Source organism: Mobula hypostoma, chromosome 9, assembly GCF_963921235.1.
Source record: "Mobula hypostoma chromosome 9, sMobHyp1.1, whole genome shotgun sequence".
NCBI classification, from domain to species: Eukaryota; Metazoa; Chordata; class Chondrichthyes; order Myliobatiformes; family Myliobatidae; genus Mobula; species Mobula hypostoma.
The window spans coordinates 148020550-148036125 of NC_086105.1; the positions used below are offsets into that span (position 1 = coordinate 148020550).

At 45.5% G+C, this 15576-nt stretch overlaps 1 protein-coding gene across 1 annotated transcript in view; it reads right to left on the reverse strand.

The window, feature by feature from the left end:
• Positions 1-6874, reverse strand: part of vwa3a (von Willebrand factor A domain containing 3A) — a 66314-nt gene extending 59440 nt beyond the window's left edge. Inside the window, exons 1-5 of the mRNA XM_063057526.1 lie at positions 6568-6874; positions 5120-5219; positions 4207-4331; positions 2471-2548; positions 1085-1139 (exon numbers count right to left, since the gene is read on the reverse strand). Of these exons, the coding sequence (XP_062913596.1) occupies positions 1085-1139; positions 2471-2548; positions 4207-4331; positions 5120-5219; positions 6568-6620 (411 nt within the window). The 5' untranslated portion in view covers positions 6621-6874. The remainder of the gene's footprint in view (positions 1-1084; positions 1140-2470; positions 2549-4206; positions 4332-5119; positions 5220-6567) is intronic.
• Between the last annotated feature and the right edge of the window lie 8702 nt (positions 6875-15576).

A 15576-nucleotide genomic window follows, 5' to 3' on the forward strand; every position in this document is an offset into this window, starting at 1 on the left:
ACACTTGCTGGCTGCCCCCGGCACGTATTTGGTCTGTGCTGGCCGCTGTCACAAACGGCACATTTCACTATAACTTTCAATATTTCAATGCACTGTACATGTCACAACTAAAGCTAATCTTTGTCTTTTACGCTGTTCCTCATGACTACCCTCAGGGAGGAGGTGCAGGGGCCTGAAGACACACACACATTTTAGGAACAGCTTCTTCACCTTCACCGTAGGATCTCTGAATGGACAATGAACACTACGCCATTATTCCTTTTATTTTGTAATACTTACTCCTGTAAGTCGGAATAATGTTTACACCTGTATTATTACCACAAAACGATAAAGTTCATTGCATACAAGCCTGCTACAGCTTCCCAATCACCACAACGCTGGCAAACGTTCCAGTATTTCCTGAACAAGAACTCTGACTCTTTCAGCTCCGTGACGAAGAGTGAGGCTTTCGTTCAGGAATATTCGCTCCACGTGAGGGAGGCACGGCAATGCAGCAGTCAGCGCATCGCCCTACAGCGCCCACCACACGGGTTCAATTCCTGCCGGTGCCCGTGAGGAGTCTCTACCTGCTCTCACCGTGACCCTGCGGGTTTCCTCACAGTGCTCTGGTTTCGTCCTACCGCAGGGGTTAGGGTTAGGAAGATCTGTGCAAACTATGTTGATACTGGAAGCATGTGACCCAAGGGATGCACCCAAAACACTTAGAGATACTCTTCACTGTGTATTTAAATGTACCGACAAATCTAATCTTTAATCTTACTTTGGACGGGGTTCGGGGAGAGATGCAATAGAGTACAAATAGGATATTTTATTTAATGAAGTGAAAGAGTAACTGCTAGTGTAAGCGGGGGGGGGGTGCAGGAGGGGAGAGCTCTGATCTGAAACAACACACAGGAACGCTGTGATTCAAATTCCACCAGACACGGCAGATCCCTCACCCCGCAGAAGAGCAGGTAAAACACGAGCCATGTATGATCCTGGGAACAGGACCACCCAGCTGGTTCACAGAGCTAGGACAAGCACAAAGGGCTGAATGGCCTCTTCTGCCTTCAGTCACTCCAATGCACAACCTCAGAGCACCAACCTTTTTGCTCCCTTCCTTCAGCCACTGGGTCCGTTTCTGACAGGCATCAACCATTCTGAAATATTAAGCCAAAGTTACATTCATTGGTAACTGTTTTTGACTACCGATTTAATTTTTTTATACTACTTATTGCACTTTATAGTATATTTTATGTTTTGCATGGTACTGCCTCTGCAAAAGAACAGATTTTACAATATATCAGTGATAATAAACCTGATTTTGATTCTAAATCTCCTCTGCAACCTCTCTAAAGCCTCCAATCTTTCTTGCATTGCAGCGACCTGAACTGGACACAAAACTCCGAACCTTAAGGCACAGGAGCAGACAGGCCATTTGGCCCATCGAGTCTGTCCACTATCCATCAGGTCTGATTTAATCCCATTCTCCTGCCTTCTCCCTGTAACCTTTCACATCCAGACTAATCAAGAACCTATCAATTTTCACTTTAAACATAGCCAACGACGGTCTCCATGGCAGTCTATGGCATTGAATTTCAGATTCACCAACCTCTGGCTAAAGAAATTCTTCCTCACCTCTGTTCTAAAGGGACGTCCCTCTATTCTGAAGCCTCTGGTCATAAACTCACCCACTGTAAGAAACATCCTCTCCACATCCACTCAATCTAGGTCTTTCAATATTCGATAAGTTTCAATAATAAGCCCCCTTCATTCTTCTAAACTCCAGCAAGTGCAGACCCAGAGCCATCAAATGGTCCTCATACATTAACCCTTCCACTCCTGGGACCATTCTCCTGAACCTCCTCTGGACCCTCTCCAATGTCAATACATTCTTTATTAAACGAGAAAATCTGTAGAAGTTGAAATCCAAGCAATACACACAAACTGCTGGAGGAACTCAGCAAGCCAGGCAGCAGAGTAAACTGTTGATATTTTGGACCGAGACCCTGCATTGATGAAGAGTCTCAGCCTGAAATGTCGACTGTTTACATCCTTTCTTAGATATGGGGCCCACAATACTCCAAGTGAAGCCTCACTAGTGCTTTATAAAGTCTCAACATTACATCCTTGCTGTTATATTCTAGTCCTCTCAGAATGAATGCTAACATTGCATTTGCCTTCCTCACCACAGACTCAGCCTGCAACTCCTGCACCAGAACCCCCAAGTCCCTTTGCACCTCAGGGTTTTGAATTTTCTCCCTGTTTGGAAAATAATCTACGCCTTTATTCCTTCTACCAAAGTGCACGACTGTACACAGCTGACATTGTATTCCATCTGACTTCCTTCCTGTGATACGGGGCCCATTATTCCTGTCCAGGTCGAGAGGAACGTGGGGAGAATGAGCACAGGAAAATAGGGTTGTTCAGACATGGAGCCGACGGGCTGAACGGCCTGCCACTGGAAGCAAGGAGGAGGAAAGTGACTTACTCTCGGACCCTGGATTCAAATCTGGCCACCAGGCCGAGGCTGACCTGTAGGTGTTTCACCTCGCTCTCATCCTTGCTCCTGCCGGGAATGGGAAAGGGTCAGAGTTAGAATGGAGAAACAGCAAACGCAGTTCCCGGAAAACTAGAACTGGATTTGGTTTATTACTGGCACACGTAACACTGCTCGTGAAACTCAGGAGCAGAAATAGGCCATTCGGCCCATCATGGCTGAGTTACTATCCCTCTCAAACCCCACTCTCCTGCCTTCTCCCCGTAACCTTTGACACCCTGACTAATCAAGAACCTATCAACCTCCACTTTAAATATACCTAATGACTTGGCCTCCACAGCCTTCTGAAATACAATGAAAAGCTTGTTTTGCAGATCAGATCATTACACAGAGCACTGAGGCACAACAAAGTAAAAATAAAGTGTAACAGCTACAGAGAAAGTGCAGTGCAGGTAAACAGGTGAAAGGTTGTAACGAGAACCTCACATTATAACAGGGATGAGGATAAATTTCTTCAGCCAGAGGATGGTGAATCTGTGGAATTCTTTGCCACAGGTGGCTGTGGAGGCCAAGTCATTGAGTATATTTAAGGCAGAGGCTGACAGGTTTTAGTCAGGGCATCAAAGACTACAGAGGAAAGGCAGGAGGAGAATGGAGTTGAGAGGGAACATTAACCAGCCAGGACTGAATGGTGGAGTAGACTGGTCTAATTCTGCTCCTCTGTCTTACGGCCTTCCAACAGGGTAGATTGTGGGGTCAAATGTCCATTTTATTGCACTAGGGAGCCACTCAATAGTTTTACAAGAGCAGGGTAGAGCCGTCCTGGAGCCTGGTGGGATGTGTTTTGCCTGATGGGAGAGGGGAGAAGAGAGAATCTCCAGGGTGGGTGGGGGTCTGTGATTACACTGGCTGCTTTAGCGAGGCAGTGACGTGCGGTCAGATTCCTCGGAGGGGAGGCTGGTTTCCCTGACGTGCTGGGCTGTGTCCACAATGCCACGGTTCCTTGCAGTGCTGGGTAGAGCAGCTGCTGTACGTACCAAACCGCGACACATCCAGACAGAATCCTTTCCATGGGACATCGACAGAATTTGGTGAGGGCTGAACTGCTTCAGCCTCCTGATAAGTTCGAGGCTTTGGGCAACTTTCTTGGCTATGGTGTCTAAGACTTGGACCCCCAAGTCTCTTTGCACTACTCTGACCATGTAGATGTTCAGGAACGTGAAGCTCTCGACCCTGGTGGCGCCATGGTTGCGTAACAGTCAGCATGACCCTATGACAGTCTGGGGCGTTTTGGAGTTTGGAGTTTGATTCCAGCGCTGATCTGTCCATCCTCCCTGTGGGTTTCTCCTGGGTTCTCCGGTTTTCTCCCACAGTCCACAGACATATCGGGTAGGTTAACTGGTCACCTTAAATTGTTCTGTGATTAGGCTAGCATTAATCATGGTTGTTGGGTTGCTGGGACGATGTGGCTCCAAGGCCCAGTGGGGCCCACTCCATGCTGTATTGCTAAATAACCAAATAACTCCTTCAGCCCCCACAGCGTTGGTGTAGACAGGAGCTTGTGTACTGCCCGCTTTCTGAATTCAATAACCATCTCTTTTTTTGATGACATTGAGGAATGGACGTTGTCACGAAAACACAACACGACGTTCTCTATATCCTTCCTGTACTCTCATTCATGGCTATTCAAGATATGGCCCCCAGCCCCCCCCCCACCCTGGACTCACGTGACAATGCTGCCCTGCGTCAGAAGGTCTCGGATGGTCAGCTTCTGGCTCTCCAGGCCGTGATTGGCCAACCACTCAGTGGAGGTCTGTGTGTCACTGGGGACCGCTGGTCCACTGGCTGCCTTCTGTTGGGGAGAGAGAGAGGGGTCCGTTGGAGAGGTGGTGACAGGAGAGGAGGGGAGGGGAAGGAGAGAGGTGGCGGAGGGGAGGGGCATTCGGAGTACTACAAGCAGTTTTGGGCCCTATATCTAGGAAAGGACGAGCCAGTGTTGGAGAGGGTGCGGATGAGATTTATGAAAGTGATCCCTGGAATGAAAGGGTTAACCTATTAGGAGCATTTGATGGCTCTGGGTCAGTACTCATTGGAGTTCAGAAGAGTGAGGAGAGATCTCATTGAAACTATCTGAATATTGAAAGGCCTGGATTGAGTGGATGTGGAGAGGATGTTTTCTATCGTGGAAGAGCCTAGGACCAGAGGGCACAGCCTCAGAATAGAAGGATGTTCCTTCAGAACAGAGGTGAGGAGGAATTTCTTTAGCCAGAATTGATGAATCTGCAGAATTCGTTGCCACAGACAGCTGTGGAGGCCAAGTCATTGGATATATTTAAAGTGGAGGTTGAGAGGTCTGGATTAGTCAGGGTGTCAAAGGTTACGGGGAGAAGGCAGGAGAATGTGATTGAGAGGGATAATAAATCAGCTATGGAATGGTGGCGCAGACTCGATGGGCCAAATGGCCTAATTCTGCTCCTATGTCTTATGATTTTCCCTAGGGAGGGATGAAGTGGGGTCCCACCACGTTGTGGAGGCAGGAAACCCTTTAATCAAATCAGATCCTATCCCTTGGGAGCTGGGCTCCAAAACTTCACCTCAAAGTTAAGCGCTTCCTCTCAGCCCGCTAAATCTGCAACATACCAACAGCTGGCTGGTCTGATTAACATGTGTGACCAGTAATGCATCGTCTGTTTCGACATCCTGCCACACCTTCCTCAGCTGCTGGGGACTTCTCTTCATCCTTGAAATGCAACGAGAGAGTTGGTTATATTAACCCAAAATCTTTCACTCATCATCAAGGACGTCAGAGGAGTTGGAGTCGGTGCTTGCGTGACAGAAGACAAGCCATAATGTTGCTCTGCGGTTTTCAGCAACATTTATGGAGTTGAACTATATTTTTTGTGAGACTGCATTTTACTGCTACCTTATATGTGCTTGTTATCTTATGTGTGCTATATGTGATTTGTGCTGTGTATGACTGTTGGTATTGTGTTTTGCATCTTGGCCCCAGAGTAACACTGTTTCATTTGGCTGTATTCATGGGTATTTTTGTATGGTTGAATGACAATTAAACTTGAACTATGAACTTTGAAGGACCCCCACCACCCAGGTCATGCTCTTTTTTCGCTACCACCATCAGTAGAGAGGTACAGGCGCCTCTGGTCCCCCACCACACAGTTAACTATCAGCTCCTGAACCAGCATGGATAACTTCACTCACCTCAATACTGAACCAATTCCACAACCTATTCTTTCACTTTCAAACACTCCCAAACACTCCACCACTCATGTTCTCAAGGTTTTTTTTTGGCACAGTTTGTCTTCTTTAACATGTTAGTTGTTTGACCTACCTCCACCACTTGTGATTTTAGCTTAAAATCTTCTAGTTTTAGGCCAACGATCCCGAAAAAAGGCTGAACCCAGCCACATTATCTACGCTCTTGGTGGTTTTCTAAACCTCCATGAGGTCACTCACAGCCTTTTCCGTCCTCGGAACAACAGTCCCAGCCTGTCCAGCCTCTCCTTATCCCAGGAGCCCTCAGCTCTGTCAACATTCCACTGAATTAATTTCAGAACCCTCTCCAGCCTGTGCCTGTGATGATGCTACAAGTCAATGTTTCATTGCATGAGACCGTGAGACACAGGAGCAGAATCCGGCCATTCGGCCCATCGAGTCTGTTCCACTATTCCATCATGGCTGATTTATTCTTCCTCTCCACTCCATTCACCTGCCTTCTCCCGTAACCTTTTACGCTCTTACTAATAAAGAACCTATCAACCTCTGCTTTAAATACACTCAATGGCTTCATCCCCACAGCGTCCGTGGCAGTGAATTCCACAGATTCACCACCCTCTGAATAAGAAATTCCTCCTCTGTCCTTCTAGAGTAAATCCGCCATGACGAAATGGCGCAGCAGGCTCGATGGGCCAATGGCCTAATGATACCTCAATGTCTATGGGCATTGAACCTGATTCCGTCTCACATCACCTTGCAGTAACCTCAGCTTCCCGACCCCGTGCTGGGCACTGAGGACAACATGAATTCATCCTCTCTACTGAACTCGATGACATTATTTCTAAGGGACTTACAATTCGCTCTGAAGGAACTGCTCATTGGCCAGGATACCGGTACGTTGGTTCATGCTGTCGGCACCTGTAGCTCCGACACGACCACCACCCACTGCGGATCTGCACAGGGACAAACGAGTTGCAACGAAGTTCCTGCTTCGCGAAGGTAAAGACTATTTTCAAAGCGAAGAGATTATTCCCCTTCTCTCATGACCCCAGTACTTTCACTACAGACCTTCTTGTAGCCCCCGGTGCGCGCTGATTGACAGCTCCCGGGTCCCCAGATGGTCGGATGATTGACAGCTCCCGGATTCCAGCCTGCAGACTCGGCGGCTCGTTTCCCCCCACCGGCTCCGTGTTGTTTCTCGGTTGCCACTGGAGATGGGAGAGTTCACTCTCAGCAAGTTGGTTAATCCCCCTTTCGGAAGGGTGAGGGGAAAACGCGACCACGACCGGAGACGGGTGCATTACAGCCTAATCATTTCAAACAAAAAAAAACAACAAATGCAAGCAATACAGACCTGCAATTTATTAAATAGTTTCAGTTAGATTGCGTGGTATAGTCCAAACTTTGCCTGAAGTTGTGACGAATTGCAACCTAGCAACTCAAGCAAACTGGAGTCAGCCAATCGCTAGCCAGCGTCCGAAACTCCTGTGAACCATATTCAAAATTGTTTAATATCATTTCCAGAGCTTAAGTGTAGAGAACGAAATAATTGTACAGTTGACGTTTCGGGCGAACACTGGTCTACAATCACAGATCGATTGTATGTCTATAAAGTGATGCTAGGCACAGGAGTCTGTACTGCAGGTGACTTTGACGGGAAATGGTAAAGTGTTGGTGGTGGGTATCGACTCCGATAATGCTAGCGCTGGAAATCTGAAGCAAAAAATAGAAAATGCTGGAAGATGCTGATTAACTCCGGGACTGCTGATATGGTAAGTTGAACTACTGGAGTGCCACGTGGGTGGCTATAAATACGGATATGTACTGACTATAATGGAAACGTACGTAAAGGATGAAAAGTTATTGAATGGTTTATTGTATATATTTATTTTTGAATAAAGTATATTTTGAAATAAAAAAGACTCCGGGACTGCGGACTGCCCCGTTAATGTTACAAGAGCGGATTCAGAAACATGCCCTGTCCGAACTCCCGGGTGCAGACAGTAACGGTTTGGCCTGCGCATTTTTGGCGTATCGCTGCCATGATGAGGCCATGGAGAAGCAAGACCTCATATTCGTTCTGGGTAGCCTCCAGCCCGATGGCGTGAACATCGATCTCTCAAACTTCCGGAAATTTCTCTCCTCTCCCCCTCTTTTCCCATTCCCCATTCTGGCTACCCCTCGCCCCTTCTCTTCTCTTACCCTATCACCTCCCTCTCGTTCCCTTTCTCCCATGGTCCACTCTCCTTTCCTATCAGATTCCTTCTGCAGACCTTTGTCTTTCTCACCTGTCACCTTCCAGCTTGTAGTCCTCCCCTCCATCGTCCCTCTTCCTTTCCAGCCCTGATGAAGGTATTGAGCCTGAAATCATTTCCAGAGATGCTACCTGACTTTCTGAGTTCCTCCACCATTTTGAGATAGGTAGCGGTGGCAGATGAAGATTCATGTTGAGATATTGGAAATGTTACATTTTGAGATGAGGCAAATAAAAAAAAAGACACAATTCTAACTGAGGTTCAACAACAGAGACCTGGGGCTATGTGTCTATTATTCATGGCAAGTGACAGGGCAGTGGTTGTAAAAGCAAACACGAGGTTTTGGGCTTCAGATTCAGATTCATTTATCACACATACATCGAAACACGCAGTGAAATGGACGGCATGGTTCGCGCAACACTATTACGGCTGGGGGCATCAGAGTTCAGAGTTCAACCCTGGTGTCCCCTGTAAGGAGTCTGTCTCCGTCCTCCCCATGGAATGAGTGGGTTTCCCCCAGGTGCTCTGGTTTCTTCCCACAGTCCAAAAGACGAATAGGTTAATTGGTCATTGTAAGTTGCTCCATGATAAGGCTAGGGTTAATTGGAGGGTCAAACCACCAACAAGAGAAAATCTGCAGATGCTGGAAATCCGAGCAACACACACAAAATGCTGGTGGAACTCCGCAGGCCAGGCAGTGTCTGTGGACTTCTAACAACCATCCTCTTTTCCATTGATGCTGCCTGGCCTGCTGAGTTCCTCCAGCATTTTGTGTGTGTTGCTCCGTTAATTGGAGGGTGCTGGGTGGCAAGGTTCGAAGGGTGGAAAGAGGGGTTAATCCGCACAGAATCTCATAAATAAAAATAAATCACAACCTAAGGATGTGCTGGGGGCAGCTCGCAAGTGACACCATACATTCCAGCACCAACACAGCGTATCTACCACGTTCAACAGAACAACACACAAAACAAGTCCCTTTCCTTCCTTCCACTTATCAACAAACACACACACATCTCCAACAGCCTCCAGTGGACCGGGATGTGCAGATATTTTGACTTTGGTCTTCAAACTTCAGGCTTTGATCTTTGGGATTGATGACAGAACTCCAGACTCACCAACCTGGGGATGGGGGTCACCAGACCTCCTGCCTCCTGCCTACATGGACCTCTGATCTCAGGACCCACGGACGTGGAGGGACTTGTTTGCCAACAAGGTGGGTCACCAGCCCTCGTCCACAGGGCCCAGCGACCTCGATCATCAACAATGGATATTGCTGTCTGCAACCACAGAGAGCCACCGACACTGGTTTCTGTCCCTGACTCATCATTCGCTGCCCTGACCTCCAACTCCCCCCTCATCCCTTTCCTATACCCTAACCTGACCCCTGATTCCCTGCACTGTCCCCAAACCCCTACGAACCTCAAAAGCAACCAAGTCTGAGCCACAACCTTGATGGAGACCACAGCCTGATGCCAACTTTATGCATTCCAAATCAAGGCACGGAGTACAGATTGAAGAAAGCCTGACGAGCTGGAGACAGAGGAGGTGCTAGAAACTGTAAAAAAAGACAAACTTGTTTTTAGAATTTTCTTTCGGAGCCACATCAATTATAGTAGAGGGGACATCATGTCCCTCGAAGGAGGCTGTTTCAGAAGTTCTGGAGTGAAATGTCTCATCTTGAGAATAGATGCAGTGCAAAATGAGGATTTCGGAGGCAGTGTTGTCATCTGCACAGGAGACAGGATCAGAATCAGAATCCTGTGTAACACCGTACGTACCTCACAGTAGCGCAGCAGTTATTGTAATGCCGTTACAGTACCAGGACCTGGGTTCAAATCCCACTGCCATCCATAAGGAGTTTGTTTCCTCTGGTGCCTCCCACGTTCTGAAGATTAATTTATACTGGACACCACGGTAGCATAGCAGTTAGTGGCACACTATTATAGCTCGGGGAGTTGGAGTTCAATTCCCACCGTCTGTAAGGAGGCTCTGTACATCCTCCCTGTGCAATGTGTGGGTTTTCCTCGGCCTCCCGTTTCCTCCTACGGTCCAAGTTCACACCGGATTAGTTATGGTAAATTGTGCTGTGATTAGGTTTGGGTTAACTGGGGTTGGGCAGTTGCTGGGGTGGTGTAGATTGAGGGGCTGGAAGAGCCCACTCTGCGCAGTCATTAAATAAAATAAATAAATTGATATCACTGGCGTACGTCATGAAATTTATTGTTTCATGCAATGTGAAATAATTTTTTAAAAACTATAAATTTCAAAGATATATATATATATATAATTAAATATTACATATATATAAAAAGAGAAAGAAAAAAGGAAAAAATATTGGGGCAGTGTATGTGGATTCATTGCCCATTCAGAAATCTGATGGTAGAGGGGAAGAAGCTGTTCCTGAAACGTTGAGTGTGTGTCTTCCGGCTCCTGTACCTCCTCCCTGATGGTAGCGATGAGAAGAGGACATGTCCCAGGTAATGGGGGGTCAATATTGATGAATGCTGCCTTTTTGCGGTATCACGTTATGAAGATATTCTTGATGCTGGGGGGCTGGTGACCATGATGGAGCTGGCTGAGTTTACAATACTCTGCAGCTTTTTCCAATGCTGTGTTGTGGCCCCTCCGTACCAGACGGTGATGCAACCAAGTCAAAGCAACATCGCTGCAGGCACAGGGATGGCTGATGTTTTGGACGCAGGTATAATGAGGGTCCTCTATTAATGCCCTATGGATGAGAAAAGAATGGAGGTCTACATGGGAGGGAAGGGTTAGATCGATTTTGGGAGTAGGTTAAAAGGTCAGCACAATATTTTGGGTCAAAGGGCCTGTACTGTTCTATACTCTGTTGCCTGTCATTCTCCCTCAACAGGCACTGCTTAGAATTTGATTTTTATTTGTTTGTCGCATGTACATTGAACCATGCAGTGAAATGCATTGTTGCATTAACAACCAACACAGGATGAACGTGTGCTGGGGGCAGTGCTGCAAGTGTCACCACACATTCCAGCACAACGTACAGCATGTCCACACTGTTCAACAGAACAACACAAGCACCAACCACAAAACAAATGCCTTTCCCACCAACCCACACAGATGGGCCTCCAACCTGGGACAGGCCGCTCTGGGTTTCTGATCTTCAGACCATGGCCCTGTACTCGCCGACATCTGCTGAGTTCAGTATTTGTTCTCTTATAAATGCTTGGATCAGTTACACTTCTTTAAGGCTTTGCAGCCTGGGTGAGGGTGGAGACCCCCTCATGAGCAGGGAAGCCAGTCTTCAGCTCTTGGATGGATCATAGTAGCCAGGATTGTACTTGGAATAGCAACCAGAAAGGATTTAATTAGACCATAAAACATGGGAGCAGAATTAGGCATTTGACCCATCAAGCCTGCTCCACCATTCCAACATTGCTGATTTAATTTCCCTCTCAACCTGATTCTCCTGCCATTCTGACATCCTTCCTAATTAAGAATCTATCAACCTTCACTTTAAACAGGGGTTCCCAACCTTTTTATGCCATAGCGGGGTCCACGGACTGCAGGTTGGAAAGCCCTGCCTTTAATATATATCCAATGACTTGGCCTCTACAGCTGTCTGTGGCAATGAATTCCACAGATTCAACACCATCTGGCAATTCCTCTTCATAACTGTTGTAATGAGATGTCCTTCCATTTTGAGGGTGTGTCCTCTGGTCCTAGACTTCTCCAATGTAGGAAACATCCTCTCCACATCCACTCTGTCCAGGCCTTTTAATATCTATAGTTTTCAATGAGATCCCCCTCATTCTTCTAAACTTCAGCGAGTACAGGCCCAGAGCCATCAAACACTCCTCATACATTAACCCTTTCATTTCTGGGATCACTCTCGTGAACTTCCTCTGAAGCCTCTCCAATACCAGCACAACCTTTCTCAGACGAAGGGCCCAAAGCTGCTCACCATATTCCAATCACATCAGAACAGTTGTGATGGGAAGAGATTTAGGTGAAAGGAACACATTTGCAATGCTAAGGGCATGGATAGTATGGGATCAGTCAATGGGCCAAATAGCTCTCTCTGCCTGCTTTACCTGTTGCTAATTTATTTAATGATTGTTAACCAATCATTTTGATTGTCAATGTCAAAATGTAGGTGATATTTAAATTGTAATAGGTTTTTCATATTCAATTTTCCAGGTCCTTTGTAAAGATTAGCTTTATTTGTTATGTGTACATGGAAACATACAGTGAAATGTCTCATTTGCATTAACACAGTCCGAGGAGATGCTGGGGGACAGCCCGCAAGTGCTGCCATGCTTCCAGTGCCAACGCAGCATGCCAATTTACTAATCCTAACTCGTATGTTTTTGGAATGTGGGAGGAAACCAGAGCATCTGGAGAAAACCCATGTAATCCCGGAGAGAACATTCTAGACAGTGGTGAATTGAACCCCGATCGCTGGCACTGTGAAGCGTTAAGCTAACCACTGCTGAGTATGGAATGATTTACCTGGATGGCATGCAGATGAAAAATTTTCACTGTATCTTGGCACATGTGACAATGTTAATCCAATTATGCAACATACCCGCCCCTGTATAAATGTACGAGACACACATTACAGATAATAGTTAGAAATGAACTCCTTACAGATGGTGGCGGGAATTGAGTCCTGGTAACTGGCGCTGTAAAGCATTGAGTTATGCCGCCCTGCTAGGATTTGTAGTATTCAGAATTGCTTTGGTTGGGGAATTAAAATACCCAATGGATCAACTCATTAAAACCAATCAAGGAAAATTCCTCGAGGAATACAGTAATTAGTTGAAGGCTCATTAACATTTGAGTGAGGCAGATGCATGTGATAAATTAATTACCTGAACCACACAGCAGGGGGAGCCGTGAGCCAACGTTTAACTTGAGACCCTGCCATTCCACCGAGTTTCTATCTCGCTATTTTTAATTGGGACATCATCATGTTATTACAGGTTGAGCACCCCTTATCTGAAATGTTTGGGGCCGGAAGTGTTTTGGTTTTTGGATTTTGGAATATTTTCATCCATATAATGAGATACCTTGTCGATGCGACCCAAGTCTAAACATAAAATCCATTTACATTACATATACAGCTTAAAATATACCCTGAAGGGACAGTAGTTTTATATAATATTTTAATAGTTTTGTTCATGAAACAATAATGTGTACATTTACCATCAGAAAGGTAAGCTATCACTATCCTGGCCGCCCAGGTGGACGGTCAGTGGCTGTTTGGCATCACCATCATTCCTGACTCCGAATTTATGTGTTATTGGTAAGTAGTCTTTGTCTTACACTTGTTCATCACACATAAATACTTAACATTAAAAATGATTGCATACCATAAATATAATGCGTGCAGGGTAATAGAAGCAGCACAGCAGTATCGGGAGAATACCTGTATCAGCTGTTGGACAATGGAAGATTTTCACTCTGCACCTTGGTACCTGAACGAAAAACCCTACAAAAAGTAGTGGATTTGGCCTAGTACATTATGGGTAAAACCTCCCAACCATTGAGCACATCGACATGAAACGCTGTCATAGGAAAGCAGCATCCATCATCAGAGATCCTCACCACCCAGGCCATGCTCTCTTCTCACTGCTGCCATCAGGTGGAAGGTACAAGAGCATCAGGACTCGCACCAGGCTCAAAAACAGTAACTACCCCTCACCCATCAGGCTCGTGAACAAAGCGGCTAACTGCACTCACTTGCCCATCCATTGAGATGTTCCCGCAACCAATGATCTCACTTTAGGACTCTTTACCTTGATTATTTCATCTTCTTGTTATTTATTTATATTTGTATTTGCACAGTTTGTTGTCTCCTGCACTCGAGTTGGTCTCTCATCGATCCTGTGGTAGTGGTGCTAGAATGTTTGTGAACTCTGTAAAATGTTCTCTATTTCTGCATAAATATGACCTAAAATGTGATCAGATCTTCACACAAGTCCTAAAACTAGATAAAGAGAACACAATTAAATAAATAACACAAAAAATGTTCTACTTGTTCATTTATTTATTGAGAAAAATGATCCAATATTACATGTATTTGTTGGAAAAAGTATGTGAACCTTTGGTTTCAGTAACTGGTGTGACCTCCTTGTACAGTAGTAACTTCAACCAAACATTTCCAGTAACTGTTGATCAGCTTGGAGGCATTTTAGACCATTCCTCCTCACAACTTGTGGGCTTCCTTGCATGAACTGTTTGCTTCAGGTCCTTCCACAACATTTCTATAGGATTGTCAGGACTTTGACTTTGCCAATCCAAAATACAGGTTTTCTTCTTTTTAAACTATTCTGTTTTTGAATGACTCATCTTTTAGATCATTGTCTTCTATTAAGCTTCAGGTCATGGACTGCAACCCTGACATTCTGTAAAATGTCTTGACACAATTTTGAATCCATTGTTCCCTCAATGATTGGAAGCTGCCCAGGCCCTGAGGCAGCAAAGCAGCCCCAAACCATGATGCTCCTTCCACCGTGCTTCACAGTCGGGATGAGGTGTTGATGTTGGTGTGAAATGCCCCTTTCCCTCCAATCACAGCAGTGTGCATTTCTGCCAAAATGTTCAGCTTTTGTCTCATCTGTCCACTGAACATTGTAGAACATCTAGGTAGTCTTATGCAAAATTAAGGCATGCAGCAATGTTTTTTTTTTGGAGAGCAGTGGTTTCCTCTGTGGTGTCCTTCCATGAATTAGTCTGAACTTCCATTCTTGTTCAGTGTTTTTCTTATTGTGGACACATGAACAGAGACAATAGCAAGTTCTAGAGATTTCTGCAGGTCTTTTGCTGTAACCCTTGGGTTCTTTTTCACTTCCTTCAGCATTGCACATTGTGCTCTTGGTGTGATCGTTGCAGGACAACCACTCCTTGGGAGAGTAGCAACTGTACTGAGTTTCCAACATTTGTAGACAATTTCTCTTACTGTGGACTGATGAATACTCAGGTCTTTAGAAATGAACTTGTAGCCTTTTCTAGCTTCATGCATCTCTACAATTCTTCTAAGGTCCTTTGAACGTTGTTTTGATAGAGGCATGGTGTACATAAACAGATCCTTCTTGAGAAGGCAAACAACAGGAATTCTGCAGATGCTGGAAATTCAAACAACACACATTAAAGTTGCTGGTGAACGCAGCAGGCCAGGCAGCATCTCTAGGAAGAGGTACAGTCGATGTTTCAGGCCGAGACCCTTCGTCAGGACTAACTGAAGGAAGAGTTAGTAAGAGATTTGAAAGAGCAGGTTCTATCAGTAACCTGACTCTGTGTGTCTTTTTTATAGGGCAGGGCACCTCCAATCTCATCTCATTGATTGGAATACTTGACTCCAAATAGCTTTTGTAGAGGGCATTACCCCAGAGGTTCACATACTTTTTCCAACAAATACATGCAAGATTGGATCATTTTTCTCAATAAGTAAAGGAACAAGTATGTTTTTTGAATTATTTATTTAATTGGGTTCTCTTCACCTAGTTTTAGGACTTGCGTGAAGGTCTGATCACATTTTAGGTCATATTTTTTCAGAAATAGAGAAAAATTTACAGGTTTCACAAACTTGCTAGTACCACTATAGTTACAATTCTGTAGATTTGCTGA